At 53.7% G+C, this 14,586-nt stretch overlaps 6 protein-coding genes across 6 annotated transcripts; 3 read left to right on the forward strand and 3 right to left on the reverse strand.

The window, feature by feature from the left end:
* The first annotated feature begins 142 nt into the window (after window positions 1-142).
* Window positions 143-2,976, forward strand: QC761_603510 (uncharacterized protein). Its single transcript, XM_062880798.1, has 2 exons — window positions 143-689; window positions 761-2,976. Exons 1-2 carry the CDS (start codon window positions 343-345, stop codon window positions 2,394-2,396), a joined length of 1,983 nt encoding a protein of 660 aa, XP_062729342.1. The 5' UTR covers window positions 143-342; the 3' UTR covers window positions 2,397-2,976.
* On the reverse strand, window positions 2,523-4,652 carry PEX7 (peroxisomal targeting signal 2 receptor). The gene is made up of 2 exons (XM_062880797.1): window positions 4,029-4,652; window positions 2,523-3,964 (listed from the first exon to the last, which is right to left on the reverse strand). Exons 1-2 carry the CDS (start codon window positions 4,425-4,427, stop codon window positions 3,287-3,289), a joined length of 1,077 nt encoding a protein of 358 aa, XP_062729343.1. The 5' UTR covers window positions 4,428-4,652; the 3' UTR covers window positions 2,523-3,286.
* On the forward strand, window positions 4,597-6,955 carry QC761_603490 (uncharacterized protein). Its single transcript, XM_062880796.1, has 4 exons — window positions 4,597-5,525; window positions 5,589-5,780; window positions 5,934-6,364; window positions 6,434-6,955. Exons 1-4 carry the CDS (start codon window positions 4,935-4,937, stop codon window positions 6,555-6,557), a joined length of 1,338 nt encoding a protein of 445 aa, XP_062729344.1. The 5' UTR covers window positions 4,597-4,934; the 3' UTR covers window positions 6,558-6,955.
* A 513-nt stretch (window positions 6,956-7,468) lies between these two features.
* QC761_0091280 (uncharacterized protein) lies at window positions 7,469-11,756 on the forward strand. The gene is made up of 2 exons (XM_062872971.1): window positions 7,469-7,703; window positions 7,835-11,756. Exons 1-2 carry the CDS (start codon window positions 7,526-7,528, stop codon window positions 8,155-8,157), a joined length of 501 nt encoding a protein of 166 aa, XP_062729345.1. The 5' UTR covers window positions 7,469-7,525; the 3' UTR covers window positions 8,158-11,756.
* Window positions 7,647-10,219, reverse strand: QC761_0091290 (uncharacterized protein; the record flags this gene model as incomplete). The annotated part of the gene is made up of 3 exons (XM_062872972.1): window positions 7,647-8,484; window positions 8,610-8,872; window positions 9,959-10,219. The coding sequence occupies 3 exons, from the start codon at window positions 10,217-10,219 to the stop codon at window positions 7,647-7,649; spliced, it is 1,362 nt and encodes a 453-aa protein (XP_062729346.1).
* A 170-nt stretch (window positions 11,757-11,926) lies between the features above and the next one.
* QC761_603460 (uncharacterized protein) lies at window positions 11,927-14,551 on the reverse strand (the record flags this gene model as incomplete). The annotated part of the gene is made up of 4 exons (XM_062880795.1): window positions 11,927-13,385; window positions 13,440-13,539; window positions 13,597-14,163; window positions 14,218-14,551. The coding sequence occupies 4 exons, from the start codon at window positions 14,549-14,551 to the stop codon at window positions 11,927-11,929; spliced, it is 2,460 nt and encodes an 819-aa protein (XP_062729347.1).
* Window positions 14,552-14,586: the final 35 nt, after the last annotated feature.

Raw genomic sequence — 14,586 nt, forward strand, 5'->3', positions numbered from 1 at the left:
AAGAAAACATCTGAAGTCTTCCACAACCACTCCATGTCGGAGCCGTTCGGAGAGTGGGGTGGGGGCTCGGGACTGCAGGGTCGCGGGTGGGTTCGGGCGATAAGATAAGCCAATTGGAGCTGACATGGGGGACACCAGGAAATTTTTCTAAACCGCCCGATTCTCTTTTGCTTATCCTGCTCCCCCATTGTTCCAGTGTCGCAATCACCCGCTCTCTGCTATACCCCTCATTGCCTGCCTCCAGCCCGTGTCGACACTTCGCCTCGAGTTCATACCAGAGTAGAGGCTCGACACCCAGACGCCTTGCCGACGGACGCGCTGAGCGTTACCTTCCGTCTTGTCATGATGAAGACCAGCATCTTGCGGCACGCCGCCGCCTGCCGTGTCGCCTTGACTGCGCGCCCCCTCCAGCTCACAGCCAGACTCTCGCCGTCGGCCTTTGCTATCGCACAAACACCCCTCAAGGCGTCGTATCTCCCCGTCAACAGCCTCCTCCGCTTCTACTCGAGCGAGTCGGCCGCTCAGCAGGAAACCGCCACCCCCGCCGGGCGCATCACCAAATTCAGAGATCTCGAGAGCTTGGGCGTACACAATGCTCTGGTCAGGTCTATCACCGAGGGGATGAGGTATGAGGACATGACAGAGGTGCAGTCTCTGACTATCAACGCCGCTCTTGCTGGAAAAGATCTGTACGTTAGGCCTGTTGCTGAAGAATTACCCCTCCCTGAAAGATTGCTAACAAGTCTGCCTCGAAATATAGTGTTGCGCAAGCCAAGACAGGTACCGGCAAGACGCTGGCTTTCCTGGTGCCGATCCTTCAGAAGATTATTGCCGATCAGCCAGCCCTCGCTGAGGCTCGCCGCCCTGTGAAGGCCAGATCCGACGACGTTCGTGCCATCGTCATCTCCCCCACCCGTGAGCTTGCTGAGCAGATTGCGGTGGAGGCTGCCAAGATCGTCAAGGGCACCGGCATCAAGGTCCAGACTGCTGTCGGAGGAACCCAGAAGAGAATGTCGCTGCAAAAAATTCGTTACGAGGGTTGCCATTTGCTCGTCGGCACTCCTGGCCGTCTCGCTGATCTGCTCACTGACGAGTACAGCGGCGTGGCTGCTCCCAACCTCACTGCTCTGTGCTTGGATGAAGCGGATCGCATGCTGGATGTTGGATTCGACGCCGAGCTCGACACCATTCTCAAGGCGCTCCCCAACAGAAAGGATACCCCCCGCCAGACTCTTCTCTATTCCGCCACCATGCCCAAAGACGTGGTTGGCCTCGCCAGAAAGTACATTGACCCCACCAACTTCGAGTTCGCCCAGACCGTCAAGTCCAACGAGACCCCTACCCACGAGAGAGTGCCCCAGTTCATCGTTCCTTGCCGCAGCTTCGACACCATGCCTGCTACTCTTTTCGAGATGATCCGCACCTGGGTTGCCAAGAACCGTGACGAGCTCGAGGGCAACCCACTGAAGATGATGGTGTTCTTGCCCACCACGGCTTCCGTCATCTCGTGGAGCGCTGCTTTCCGCCGCCTCCGTCGTGAATTCCCCGATATTCCCGAGGTTCGCGATATTCACTCCAAGTTGACCCAGCCCATCCGCACCAGGTGCGCCGAGGATTTCAGACGGGCCAAGTCTGCCATTCTCTTCTCCTCTGATGTTACCGCCAGAGGCATGGATTTCCCCAATGTCACCCACGTCGTCCAGGTCCACACTCCCAACGACCGCGATTCATACATTCACCGCATCGGTCGTACGGGCCGTGCTGGCAAGGAGGGTGAGGCTTGGCTCCTGGTTTCTGATTCCGAGGTCAGCACTGCCCGCAGCAGATTGCCCGGTCTTCCCATCAAGCGGTCCACCGACTTTGCCGTTGCCTCGACTGATCTCTACGGTGCCGAGCCCGAGTCGTTCCCCGATTCTGTCAAGAGGGTTCGCGAAGCGTTTTCCAAGCTTCCCTATGAGACCATCTCAGAGTATTACAAGTCTTTCTTGGGCGGCGCTCTCCAAGGTGTGCACAAGCAGGCTGTTGTTGACGAGTTGAACACCTTCAGCAAGAACATCTTTGGCTTGGATCAGCCCCCTGGAGTTTCGCCATCGCTGATGAGGAACATGGGCCGGATTACCGGCCTTAGAGTCGCCGAGAGGGAGGAGAACAGGTTCCAACGCAGCGGGACGGGCGGTGGCTTTGGTGGCCGTGATGGTGGCTTTGGTGGCCGTGGTGGTGGTGGTGGTCGTGATGGTGGCTTTGGTGGACGTGGTGGTGGCTTTGGTGGACGTGGCGGCGGTGGGAGAGGCGGTGACAGGGGGGAGAGGAAGCCGAGGGATAACTGGGAGGCTATGGAGATGGCTGGACAGAGGGATAAGCAGCAGTCCAGAGGTGGTGGCCGTGCCACTTTTTAAATGGTGAGCCATCATTACGGATGGGCGGTTTGGGATGACGCCAAAGCAGGAGGCGTGGTCTTTTGTTCAAATCACATTCCCAGGGGCGGCTAATCATTTTGTGTGGAGTTGGGAGGGGTTCTTCCTGTGTGAATGAGAATGGGTTAGGGGGAAGATGGGTACGAAACAAAAAAAGGGGGACCTGGAACGAAGGGTGCCCCCTCATTGGATTTGACATCACAGCATTGTCCCGGAGTTTATTTTTTTGCTTTTTTTCGGGTCAAAAGAATTCAAGAGAGGAGAGGGCATTGTCTCTTCTTTTGTTGTCACTTCGATTCTCAGTCATGAGGCATGGATGGGAAAATAGGAGCGACAATGGCTGGCAATTCATTTCGGGCACAAGGCAGGCAGGCGGGCGGGGTGGCAAAGCGGCGCATATCACATCACAGGGGAATCTCTCTTCTCTACTTTTGTTTTCTTTTGCTCATCTTTGGCTTTTGACATCTTGGGGATCTTAAGTCTTTTGGGGTTCCTGGTTTCGTGTAAATTATGGAGAACGGTGTATGTCTTGTTTATACCAAAAATTGTACGATCACGAGGTTGAATCTTGCCTGTTTTGTTGTCCATGATGTGTGGATGAAATTCTGTCCCGAGTTTTGATGTTGTATGACGCCCATGTTGGCTGAGAATCTTGAGAATATGTGGTTTGCTCTATTCGTTCTTGAAAACGTCCTGTCTATTTGGTTTTCTCCAATCATGTACGATGTTCTGTCTTGTGATCTTCTCATCCTCTCGCTTAACTCATGTCCAATTCCTCCAATGCTTGGGGGGGTATCATATCCTGCTTTTTGTTTTTTTGTTTTCCCTTTCACTTTTCCTTCCTTCAACACCTCTCACTCTTCCCTTTCACATCACCTCCTCAAAAGCGTATGCGCATCCCAAACCAAAACCCTCTCATCCCACCCAACACTAGCCACCCAACCCCCCGTCCCAAAAAGACACCAGTCCACCCCCGTGCAAAACTCGGTGTGCCTATTCATCAACCCCAACTCCTGCCCCACCCTAATGACGTTCTCCTCCTGCGGAAACGGCATCGCGCTCCCATCACTCCAAACCCTCACCGTCATGTCGTACCCCGCGCTGGCAAGCACATCCCGCGCATGCGGTGACCACTGGAGCTTCCTAACGGCAAACTCATGACCCAGCAACACCGCCGTCGGGCCGCCGGTCGGGTTGCGAATGTCAAACGTCCGGATGGTGCGGTCCACCCCGCCGGTGGCGATGACAGTGTCCGAGTATTTGTTCCAATCGTGCGTGAGGGCTTCGTTCGGGATTGCACCCGCGTAGGTGGTGCCGTTGGAGAGGCGGGGGAGGATGGTGGACTGGGGTATGGAAGGGGGGGAGTGGATCGGAATCTGGGCGACGAGGTGGTATTTTGCGTTGACAGGAGTGCGGAGGTCGAACAGGCGGAGGTGGGAATCGGAGCTGACGCAGGAGATGAGGGAGGGGTTGTGGGGGCTGAAGGAGGCCGAGTAGGTGCAGTTGCCTACGGGGAGGGTTTTGAGGCTTGCTGGGCGGGTTGGGGACCACTAGTGGTGAGACAAAGGTTAGTGGTTGATGGGATTGAAGGGGGAAGGGGAAGGGGTAACGAACGATTTTGACGGTACCATCCCATGATGAGGAGAGGAAGGTGTCTTTTGTGAGGGGGTTCCAACAGACGGAAAAGGTCTCTCGCTTGTGCTCGTGGAAGTTCATGACGGGAAATTCGGGCACGTTGAGGTCGAAGAGCTTGATGGAGCCATCGCCGCATGCTACCGCGCATTGGTTTTCGTTGATTTCTGACCAGGCGAGGTCGTACTGGGCGTCGTTTGTGTCGTAGGTTTTTTCGATGGCGATACCCTGGGGGCCGAGACCCAAGATGAAGAGGCGGCCGTTGCCGACGATTCCGTAGTTGGAGGAGGAGGCGACGGCGAGGCGGGAGTCGTAGTAGGGGGAGTATTTGACCGAGTAAGGGTTGAAGCCCGGGGTTCGGGCTTCGAGGAGGGAGGCCATTGTGAGGGGTTGGGGCACAAGAGGGGCAATGCGCAGCAAGAGAGGCAAGCAAAGATTGGGCAAGAAAGATTAGAGGTGGAAAAGGGGTACGTATATGAGCAAAGCGCAATGTTTACTTCCAATTTCCAATTGTGTCGTTTGCGACGAGTTCAATCTCTCGATGAGGTTGGAGGTGGGCTGCCATGTGCTGCTAAGCCGTCCGTGAAATGGTGGGGCAGATGGGCCTCGGCTTACGGTAGCTACCCCGGAACCGACTCCCCGGGGGATTCTTTAACAGCCGCACAGATCCCTGGTTTCCCGCTGTAAGCGGTCCCGTGACAGCGCTCCCCCTGGGCGTTTGGTGCCCCACCGGTGACACGTCCATGTTTAATCTACGCGTTACAACACCTCTTGGTTCAACGACATCATTTTGGGTTTTGGAGGGCACGCACTTGGATATCCCGGTGGTCCTTTGATTTATTAAACAGTTTGCAGGCTTGGGAGACCAAGGAGCTCTCGACTGAAGTCATGGATGCCTTTGTGACCAGGCGGCCACAGAAACGCAAAACAAGCGACGACTTTGCCGTGGAATCGCATGAAGAATCGACAGACATCAAACTGGCGATTCTAGCTTCCCTTCATCCTGATATCGAACAAGAAATGCTTCTTGATATTCTTTTAGCGCACGACGGTGATGTCCAGGCCACATCCAACACCCTCAAGTCACCATCTACCCCCCGATCTGTCAAAAAGACTGCCAACAACAGAATAGCAGGACAAACATCCCTACGAGCCTTCGCTATCGACCCATCATCCGGCGAGCCATCCCCAAAGAAACCCAAAATTCTCTCCAAAAAAGGCCAAACACTACACCTCTACGACCCGCAAGACATAAGCGAGCACACCCCCTGCACCATAATCCACAACTTCCTCCCCGCCCACGAAGCCAACGAGCTTTTATCCGAACTCCTCGAAGAGTCCAAAACATTCCAAAAGGCATCCTTCAAACTATTTGACAACATTGTCTCCAGCCCCCACACCTCGGGGTTTTACGTGGGCAGTCAGAAGGAACTGCAAGAGCAGAAGGATGACTACCACTATAACGGTGGCAGGATCAGCGTAGGTTTCTGCTCTCATTTCCCTGGCTCCGCTACTTTCATAGATTCTTACAGGATTGTACAGGATGTCCGCACCCTAACACCAAAACTAGAAGCTGTACGGGGGCGAGTGCAAGAGACAGTCAATTCGGCAATTGAAGAGCACATTCGCACTCATCACGGTGGTCAGAAGCCAAGACATCAGCCTTCTGAGCCTTGGTGTGCGAATGCAGCTTTTGTGAATTGTTACAATGGGCCGCAGGAGAGCGTTGGTTGGGTACGTCTGTTTTCGTTCCATTTCTCTCCACATCTTATGTCCACACCACAACCCCTGAGCGTTTCCCTGCCAACCACACCCCCTTATTCTCACTACTGTCCCCTTCTCCAACAACCCTCCAACTGATTTCAGACATATGCTAATGGTTAACAGCACACCGACCAACTAACCTACCTCGGCCCCCGCCCCACAATTGCATCCCTTTCCCTAGGCGTAACCCGCGAGTTCCGCCTCCGTCGCATATCTTCTTTTCTGCCCTCTTCCAAATCTGACAATCCTGATCCAAACCTCCAAGGCCAAGTCTCGCTCCCCCTCCCCCACAACTCCTTGTTGATCATGCACTCCACCACCCAAGAGGAATGGAAACACTCTGTGTCACCTTCCCCAACCCTAACCCCGCACCCTGTGTCGGGCAATATCAGGATCAACATCACCTACCGCCACTATCGCTCTGCTTTTCACCCGAAATATACACCAAAGTGTCACTGCGGTGTGCCAGGGGTGTTGAGGGTGGTGACGAATGACACCAAGCAAGCAAACGGTGAGAGGGAGAGGAAGGAGAATCGGGGGAGGTATTTCTACATGTAAGCCCGCCTTTCCCCCTAACGTTCTTTGGCCTCCCCAAGGTGATGTGCTGATAAAACTGAATTAAGGTGCCACGCGGGTAATGTACCCGACCCCACCAAAAAGAAGTGCAGGTGGTTTTTGTGGGGCGATTTCGACCAAGATGGAAATCCGAGGGGTCTGAATATGGCCAATCAGAGCAAGCCGGGGTGATGTCCGCCAGGGACCTCGGATCACCAACTGTCAATATTTCATGTGTGGGAGGATCTTGACAATCGACGAATGAAAAATTAGAGGGAGAGATGCCCGGTTTCTTGTGAGACGGATTCGATATTCAGTTTTGTAGAAGAACAAAACTGCGCCAATCGAAGATGGGGCCGGTCGGGGTGAGGTCCGTATGCTACAAGTCTTGGACTCTCCCTTCATGCCCAGATTTGTATTGTAGGGATGAAACAATCAACACATGAGATGAAGCCACGACAGGTGTGATGGGGGGATTCAATTTATGAAAAGGTTGTCCAATAAAAACAGGTCGGGTTAATGTCCGGGTGTTGATCTCTCCCAAAGCACCCGGTATGAAAAGCTCATTTTACATTTCTTGCCCACCACGAGCGGCCGGTGTGACATCATAACTGTTCATGCTCCAACGGCGCATGTTCCGTAAACTGATGAAGTTCCCATTGCGGATACCCGAATCGCCAATCAAATGATGCCGGTGAGAGGCCCGTAATGTAGACTTCATATTCCGACGGCGTAAACTCCGTACATTGATATGTCAATACTCGCGAATCAGAAGCAGCCGGGGTGACACCCGTAGAGTTCCTATTCTATAGTCCGTAAAAGTGGTACACAAGGCCTGATTTATGAATGCTCACCGATTACAGCAGCCTGGGGAAAGATCCGTATTCCCCTGTCTTCTTTTCTCGTATTAGAACAATCATGGCTACCCACTTTGATGGAGTAGATACCTAGCCAAACTAGCAAATTACGCGAGAAATGAGGAATGGTTTGTACAAGCACACGAGTCAATGTGCTTATTATACATGTAATTCCGCATGTACATACTGTAAACACGAACAACTATTGCTTGTAGCTAATGCGCCCTCGACATGGTTTAGATTTCGGCAACAGCCCCTTTCGCCTGCCTCCTAAAGTCATGGAGAACCCTCTGTGAACATCAAATGACAAGCACATCCTCCATATCCGATTCTCTAATTTCGGCCGGAAACAAAGGTCTTGTATCCCCTCTCGCCTGCCAAAAGCGCCCGATCCGCACAGCTTCGCCCGAAGCATTCTGCCTGATCACCAATCCAAGATCAAGCACTTGGTCCGGATTTTCAACCGTGTTCCTCGCCAGAAGTAAGCAGCAAAGCCCTCTTGTTGCCCCGTGATGATGCCTAGGGGACGCTTCGAGTCCTCCACCGTATCCGCCGCCCAAGAGGCAACCGCATGATCCCCTCCTCTATCCCTATCAACTAAACCACCCCCAGAGCCATCTCGACGGCGCACAACCCGCTTCACAGCCCCCCGCAAACGCACATACCCCCTCCCCTTCTCATCCATCCCCGTCTCGACAACTTTTCCAATCCACTCAGGAAGAAGATCCTCCCCGCTAGGTCCAACGCGAGGCATCAAAGTCATCTCCTCAAAAACCCTCCCTTCCAAGCCCGCCCATGACCACGTCGGCGCCAAATACTCCCTCGTGTGCGGCCGATCACTGGGTGTATCAGTGAACCACAAAAGTTCATCAAGCAGCTTGTCCTCCCACATCCCCCAGAGGTTCTTCCATGATGTCAGCCTCTCGATCAGCTGAATAAGACTCGACACGGCAACAAGGCGGTCGTCAAAATACGTTAGTTGACAACCAGTATAGGCCGCCCGGACAGCGCGACACGCTGAAAACAGCGCAGTGGATGAATCTCCCCCAGAGGAGGAAGATGAAGGGGCTCGAATGCATTCCCTCAAGAAATCCGCCTTTGGAGAAAACCGACCAACATCCCCCCAGGGCTTGCTCTCCGTCGCCAAGCACTCGACACACTCCCAAGCCAAAACCCAGGCCGTAGTACACCGTCCTGGGTCCCAAAATCCGCTTCTGCAGAACACATGCGCGCGTGTGCAGCGGTAAAGGGGAGCGGTCAATCTGCAAAAACGTGTCAAGACGCTGGTGGCAATCAGCGTGAAGCCCGTGAGGGAGATGGCAGATTCGAAAAGCAAGCGGGTCCGCGGAGTGGTCTCTTTGCCGTCGGGCTCTTCTCTGCAAAGCACCCCTGAACGGAGGAGAGGGTCGTCAAGGCGGAGATGGTGCAGACGGAATTTGCGTATATGTCGCCCATGATCTTGGATTCGTCGCGCCAGTCGGCTTTGGAGTCTTGGATGATGCAGAGGGAATCGATCCAGATGTGTGTGTGGCCTAGCTGGCGCGTGACTCTTGCTGCCTCGCGGAAGGTTGAAGGAAGTTGGTTGAATGGGATCTGGTGTTGGCAGTCGGCGAGGTTGTCCAGGAGGAGTCGAAGGATTTTGGCCGCTCCCTAGCACTGGGAAAGGGTGAGGTAGGGCGGTTTTGATTTGCTGAAGTTTTCTGTGAGGACGAGTCATAGATTTAGGTTCTCATCTCCAGTGACTTGGATGAGCCGTGTCGGATAGCCGTGGTTAGGGGTGCCGAGATTTGCCGCAAGGGCACAATCTTTATGACTTGTGACGCATTGCCTAAGCCATTCTCTTGCCAGAGCGGCCGAGACATCGTGGGAGAGAGACTTGGACAATCGTGCATTTCTGTAAATGCTGGGGTCTGGAAACATAAAACGCGAAGCGGGCTCGGGCGGATTGTCAAGCCGTCCTTCCAAATTCCTAAAGACAGAAAGCTCCCCCATTATCTTTTCTCGAGTTTCCCCCGGATCGAGAATCCCGACTTTCAGCCAGGCCCCTCCTGATCGTGAGACGAAGAGGCTGACCTGTACACTTCCAGAACCAATGTCCCTGCCTCTCAACACCCCAAAAAGCAGAAAGATAGATGGCACCCTGAAAGCGACGAAAGCTTGAGCTCAGAGAGGGAGGCATATGATCGAAAATTCTCGGTGCCCTTTTTCATCGTCGGCAGGAGATCTGAGTTGGAAGCTGCGCTGTGGCAGGCTGTACACAAGACATGTTCTTCTGCCAGATCCGGAGATCGAGTAGCAGACATAGCATCCTGATGAGATTCCAAGCTCGAGGACGCAGGCGATTAACGAGAAACCGCCAAGCTATTGTGAACCGAGTTGGCTGTCAGAGGGTTTGTCTTGCCGGATTCCTGCACCGGACCCAGCTCCGTCGTTACTGGTGGTTGAGAGCGAAAGCATGGGAAGCACCTGAGACAGGAAAGGGAGCTAGCTTAGCAGTCGACGGGCAGGTTCAAGGTGTAGGGAGAACGAACCCAAAGCAACTCGAAAGTCTTGCCATATCAGGGGCATGATGCCATCACTACCTCCCATACACACGGAGATAAGATTTTTAGAGGTGGTTGAGCAGAAATGTTTCGGTTGGGTAGCTGGTTGGGTACCCATCATAGCCTGGCGCGCTCCACCTTGCTATCCAACGCCTTGAAACCTACCCGGCAACAAACTGTCATCACAGTTCACCTTCCCAATATAATGACCGACAATGCTATCAATCTCCGCCACGAGTGCAAAAACGCTAATTTTGTTAAAATCTTGAATAGTGACGCGTTGCGACCGTTGATTCACAGAGGGCGAAACCTTGAATGCACACTCTGCACCTTTTTGCAACAGACCGTGATGCTTTCTGGCATCAAGCGTCATGGAACGTCGCTTGAGCTCGAAACCAGGCGGAACCACGAAGAGATCGCGGGAGAGCTCTGGTCCCTTGATCTGGTGCTTCATTCGTCCTGCATCATCTCACGATGTCTAATCACCGCCATTCGCCCGCGCCCCCAAGGACGATAAATATCACAGCGGAGACTCCCCGTCTCGCATGATGTATCCCCGCACCATCGAATCAGACAGGATCGACTACGACATCTTTGCGTGGATGGATATCCGACTGCGAACAGCAGCATTCACTCCAGGGTTCAAAATGCCGCGAGGCCGCCCCCTTTCATCTCGACAGCTTCCGCATGGTTGACTGCGCAGGTGCGGAGCCAACCTCATTGGGTACCCCCTTGTGGGCCAAAGAGAGCAGGAATGTGCAGTGCTGAACTATGTCTGGGAAGCAGGAACCCCCTGGGCAACTCGCGGCTGGACCTACCCGGAAGGTGTCCTGTCCAAGCGCCGGCTCGTGTTTACCAAACATCAAGTCTTCTTTCAGTGCTAGAAAACGCAGTTTCTGGAGGTTCTCTACCCCTCGTCGAGGGAACTCCCCATGCCTTTTTTGAAAGACGTGTTTCCCTTCGCCTGGAGGGATAGGAGCCCACTTGAAGTGTTGGGAGACCATATCGAGCAATATGTCGCCCGGAATTTCACGGTATCGACCGACGGCTTAGACGCTCAGGGGTGTTCTACAGCGATACAAGGCAGACGAGGATCCCCCCCACTAGGTCTTTGTGGGGCGCCCGTCTCTCCTCGACGAGTGGCACCATCCCGTTGGCATGGGCATGCCCGACAACTTCACGCTTGTCGTGGCTTTGTCGTGTACGATCGCGGAAGAGCACGGGGTTACACGCCGTCCTGGAGGCTTCCCGAGTTGGACTTGGCTTGGGTGGAAGACGGGGAAGAGGACGAGCTTGTATCCTTTATCGGTTCGACTTGGTTCGGCCGCGTCATGTTGCCCAACTGCCACTTGATCAAAAGCGGTTGTCAGATTTCAGAAGGACAACAGCAGTAGTAGTGCCCGGGTTTGGTATTCAGCGGTTGGGAAACGAAAAAGAGATTTTGTCTCAGATCAGAACATGAAAAAATCTCGAGACTGGAGATTCCGGGTTGGCGGCTCGACATCACGGTCCGGGTCAAGTATGGAGACAGGTTGAGTATTGTTTCGTCCCACGGTTTTTTGAGGGGTTATTTTTTCCACTCAGCACGGGCATTGGATGTCATGGAGCCTCACACCTTTTCAACGAGGATGGCATCGGTACCTTCACTTGTCTTCTCCTTTACCCGACAAGAGGTGATGATAACGAGTGGGAGTTCTACCTCTTGCTCCTCAAGCCACTACCGGAAGCTGATCATTTTGAACGGTCGGATCGTATCTGGGACGAGTCGTGGGAGGAGTTCCTTCAAATTGACGAGGAAACGCAGAAATCGGGAAGCTGCCCCTGAAACGGGACAAGATCATGCCGATGTGAGAATTTTGCAACTTACACCAGGTCTGTCGCGCAGTGTTATAAGTAAAGGCAGTCTAAGACCATGATTGGACAATTAGATATAGAGTTGAGATACAGAGTTTGGGCAGACATCGAGGCTGAAAAAATAATAGCAATGGGCAAAATCTATGGAAATGCCGCTCCCAAAAAGGCATGTCTCGCATATCATCTACCCACTACCTCTCACGGGGGGGTTCCGATCAAACCATAGAAGGCACAAACACAACCCTCCTATTCATATCAGAACTAACATATTCCTCAACTTCTAACACAAACCCACTCACTCACTCACTCACTGCCACCACCCCGACCAACCCCCCCACCCCCGTTCCTTATCCTTCTCCTTCTCCTTCTCCTTCTTACTCACCCTCCTCCCCATCCCGCCATTCCCACCACCGCTCTCAATACCCCTCACAAGACTCCCAAAAATCTTCTCCCCTCCCAGTCCTCCAGAAGTAGACGGCCTCCCCCCGCTCCCTCTGCTCTCCCTACTATCCCTATTATCCCTACTATCCCTACTATCCCTCCCCCTATCTCCCCTCCCCTCCTTCCCACTAGACCCATCACCCCCCAATGACCTCCTCCTTCCCAACAAAGACTGATAAGACTGATACGACGGCCTCTCCCTCTCCTCACTGTTACCACCCGAACTTGTACTTCCCACACTATCCCTCGGTACTTCCCCCACCTCCTGAATCGACATCGGCATGATCTGCGGTGACTCAACACCACTACCACCACCACCACTCATCTTCAAACTACTCGGCAACCCCCTCACTTTACTCGACCGATACGTAGTCCGATTAGTACTTGTAGTAGCAGGCGTAGCCATTAATATCGAAGACGGGGTTTCCTGAGCTACTACCCCATCATCATTCCCACCAGTATCACTACCGCCCGAAGTCCGGGGCGACTCAGGCCAAGACCCTATCTTGATCATCTTTGCAATATCTTTGGTGTCACTCCTCAAATGTCTCTGTTGCGGCTGTTGCACTTCCTGTTGTGCCTGAGATTGGTCAACAGGCACCTGCCTCAAACTCGTCTGCCGTTTTGGTATAGTAGGTGGTACAGGAGGCGCCATACTTGTCGGCGGAGTAGAACCCAAAGCAGGAATGTCCTGCTGCTGTCGAGGGCGCACCATCTCCTCGCTATGCGAATCCTCCCTCGTATGATCCTCGCTAAATCGACCACGGTCATGATCCTCCTCTCCACTCTCCTCAGGACTAACCAGAATTGGCGTTAACCTCCCTCCGGTCAAAATACCCAAGGGGCCCAGTAGCGGCGGCGAAATAGCTCCCTTTCTTGCCGTCAACGGTTTTGAGCTGATAATCCTTTGCATCACCTCGTTTGCGCTCTGCACTCCCCAGTGCGAAGCAATAATCTTAAATATCGGATTCGGCTGCGGAGCCCGGGGTCGTGGAGACCATGGCGAAGATGAGTTGTGACGTTTGATTACTGCCATGGCAGTAGTTTGAATTGATGTCTGGACGTTAGCGATGCCGTCACTGGAGCCGTTTTTCATGGTCATATTTCGCGTTTGTTGTTGCTGCTGCTGAGGAAATCCAGAGTGTCGATATGTTACACGGACCCGGAGATACTCTGTCATGGTGCTACCAAGGTGGTGCTCGAGGTCCTCTATGAGATCATCAGAGCTTTGATGAGCCTTACGGCGAAGACGATGTGCATTCGCCGATGGTAGCAGGCGGACATGAGCTACAACGAGCAAGCGTGATCCAGGGTACAGTGTGCTTCTGTCGGCCAAGTTAGCAGCTCAAAACCCCAAAAAGGAACCCTCCAATCCTCACATTGCGCAAGCCTTATCATCCACAACCTCAATAATCGAACTCCTACTCGTCGGCAGTATCTCCAACGAAACATCATACAAACACCCATACCGAAACAAATCTTGATCTCAAAGTTAGCCACCCGCCCGCCAAAATCTCTCCATTCTGTCCAACTCACCCGCCGGCGAAGGCTCATGCCCATGCTCCCCAACTAACCCACAACCCCCCAACTGATCCGGCACATTTGCCCTCGAAATCTGCGTCGAAAGCTGCACCGCCGCCCATAAACTCACCGCCCCCTCATCCAAAGCCTTGTGCTCCGGTGTCACCACAATCCTCGGAACCAAGACCAACGGATCCGGTGCCGCCCCTACCTCATCGGGCGAATTCCTCGCGCTATCCGGCTCGGGTGGCATCGGAGACCTCGGCGGCTCAACAATGCTATTCATGCCATTCATCCCATCCGCCGTTCTCGCCAACTGAAACAGACTCCTCGCGTTGCGCAAACGGTGCCCGTCAGACGCCGTCGGCACGACAGGTGTTGTGTCCCGCCAACCATGCTCTTGATCCTGATCCGCACTCCCATCCAAAACCTGTCCCCGTCTTCGAAAGCTCCTGCTACTCCCCAAGTAGAAAGCCCGGGTTAATGGAGGGGATCGTGCCCGGGGGTGTCGTCTGGCATTGCAAGAGGTGGATCGCCGCTGTGTTGACTTGGGCGGTATAGTTGGCGCGATGTTTCCTACATCTGATAAGTGTAAGTGTGGTACCCTCTCACCACAACCAAGTGGGAAAGACCCACCATTTGGCCTCAAAGCACTCCTGAACTGGCAAGAACCATCAGGCGTAGGAGGATTCGTCGATTGCGCGCTGGGATTGTCCCTTCGTTTGGCAATCGTCAACGGGACATCAGCCTCAGGAAGCTCAGGTAGGCTCTCGAAGCTCGCATCGGTTGCATCGCTCTGCGTGCTCGATCTCCGCGAGTGACCATACGTTCGACTCCCGCTATACTCGGATGATTGCTTGCGTATATGTAACGGCTCAGGTACTTGACCCCAACCAAGATCGCGCGCCGGTGGTAGGCAATGCAGTTCTCTATCAGCCATGGTGGATGGTTGACCACAGACAGCAACCATTACCGCCTTATCGCTTTTTCTGAAACGTTTGTATA

Source organism: Podospora bellae-mahoneyi, chromosome 6 (assembly GCF_035222275.1).
Source record: "Podospora bellae-mahoneyi strain CBS 112042 chromosome 6, whole genome shotgun sequence".
Lineage (NCBI taxonomy): Eukaryota > Fungi > Ascomycota > Sordariomycetes > Sordariales > Podosporaceae > Podospora > Podospora bellae-mahoneyi.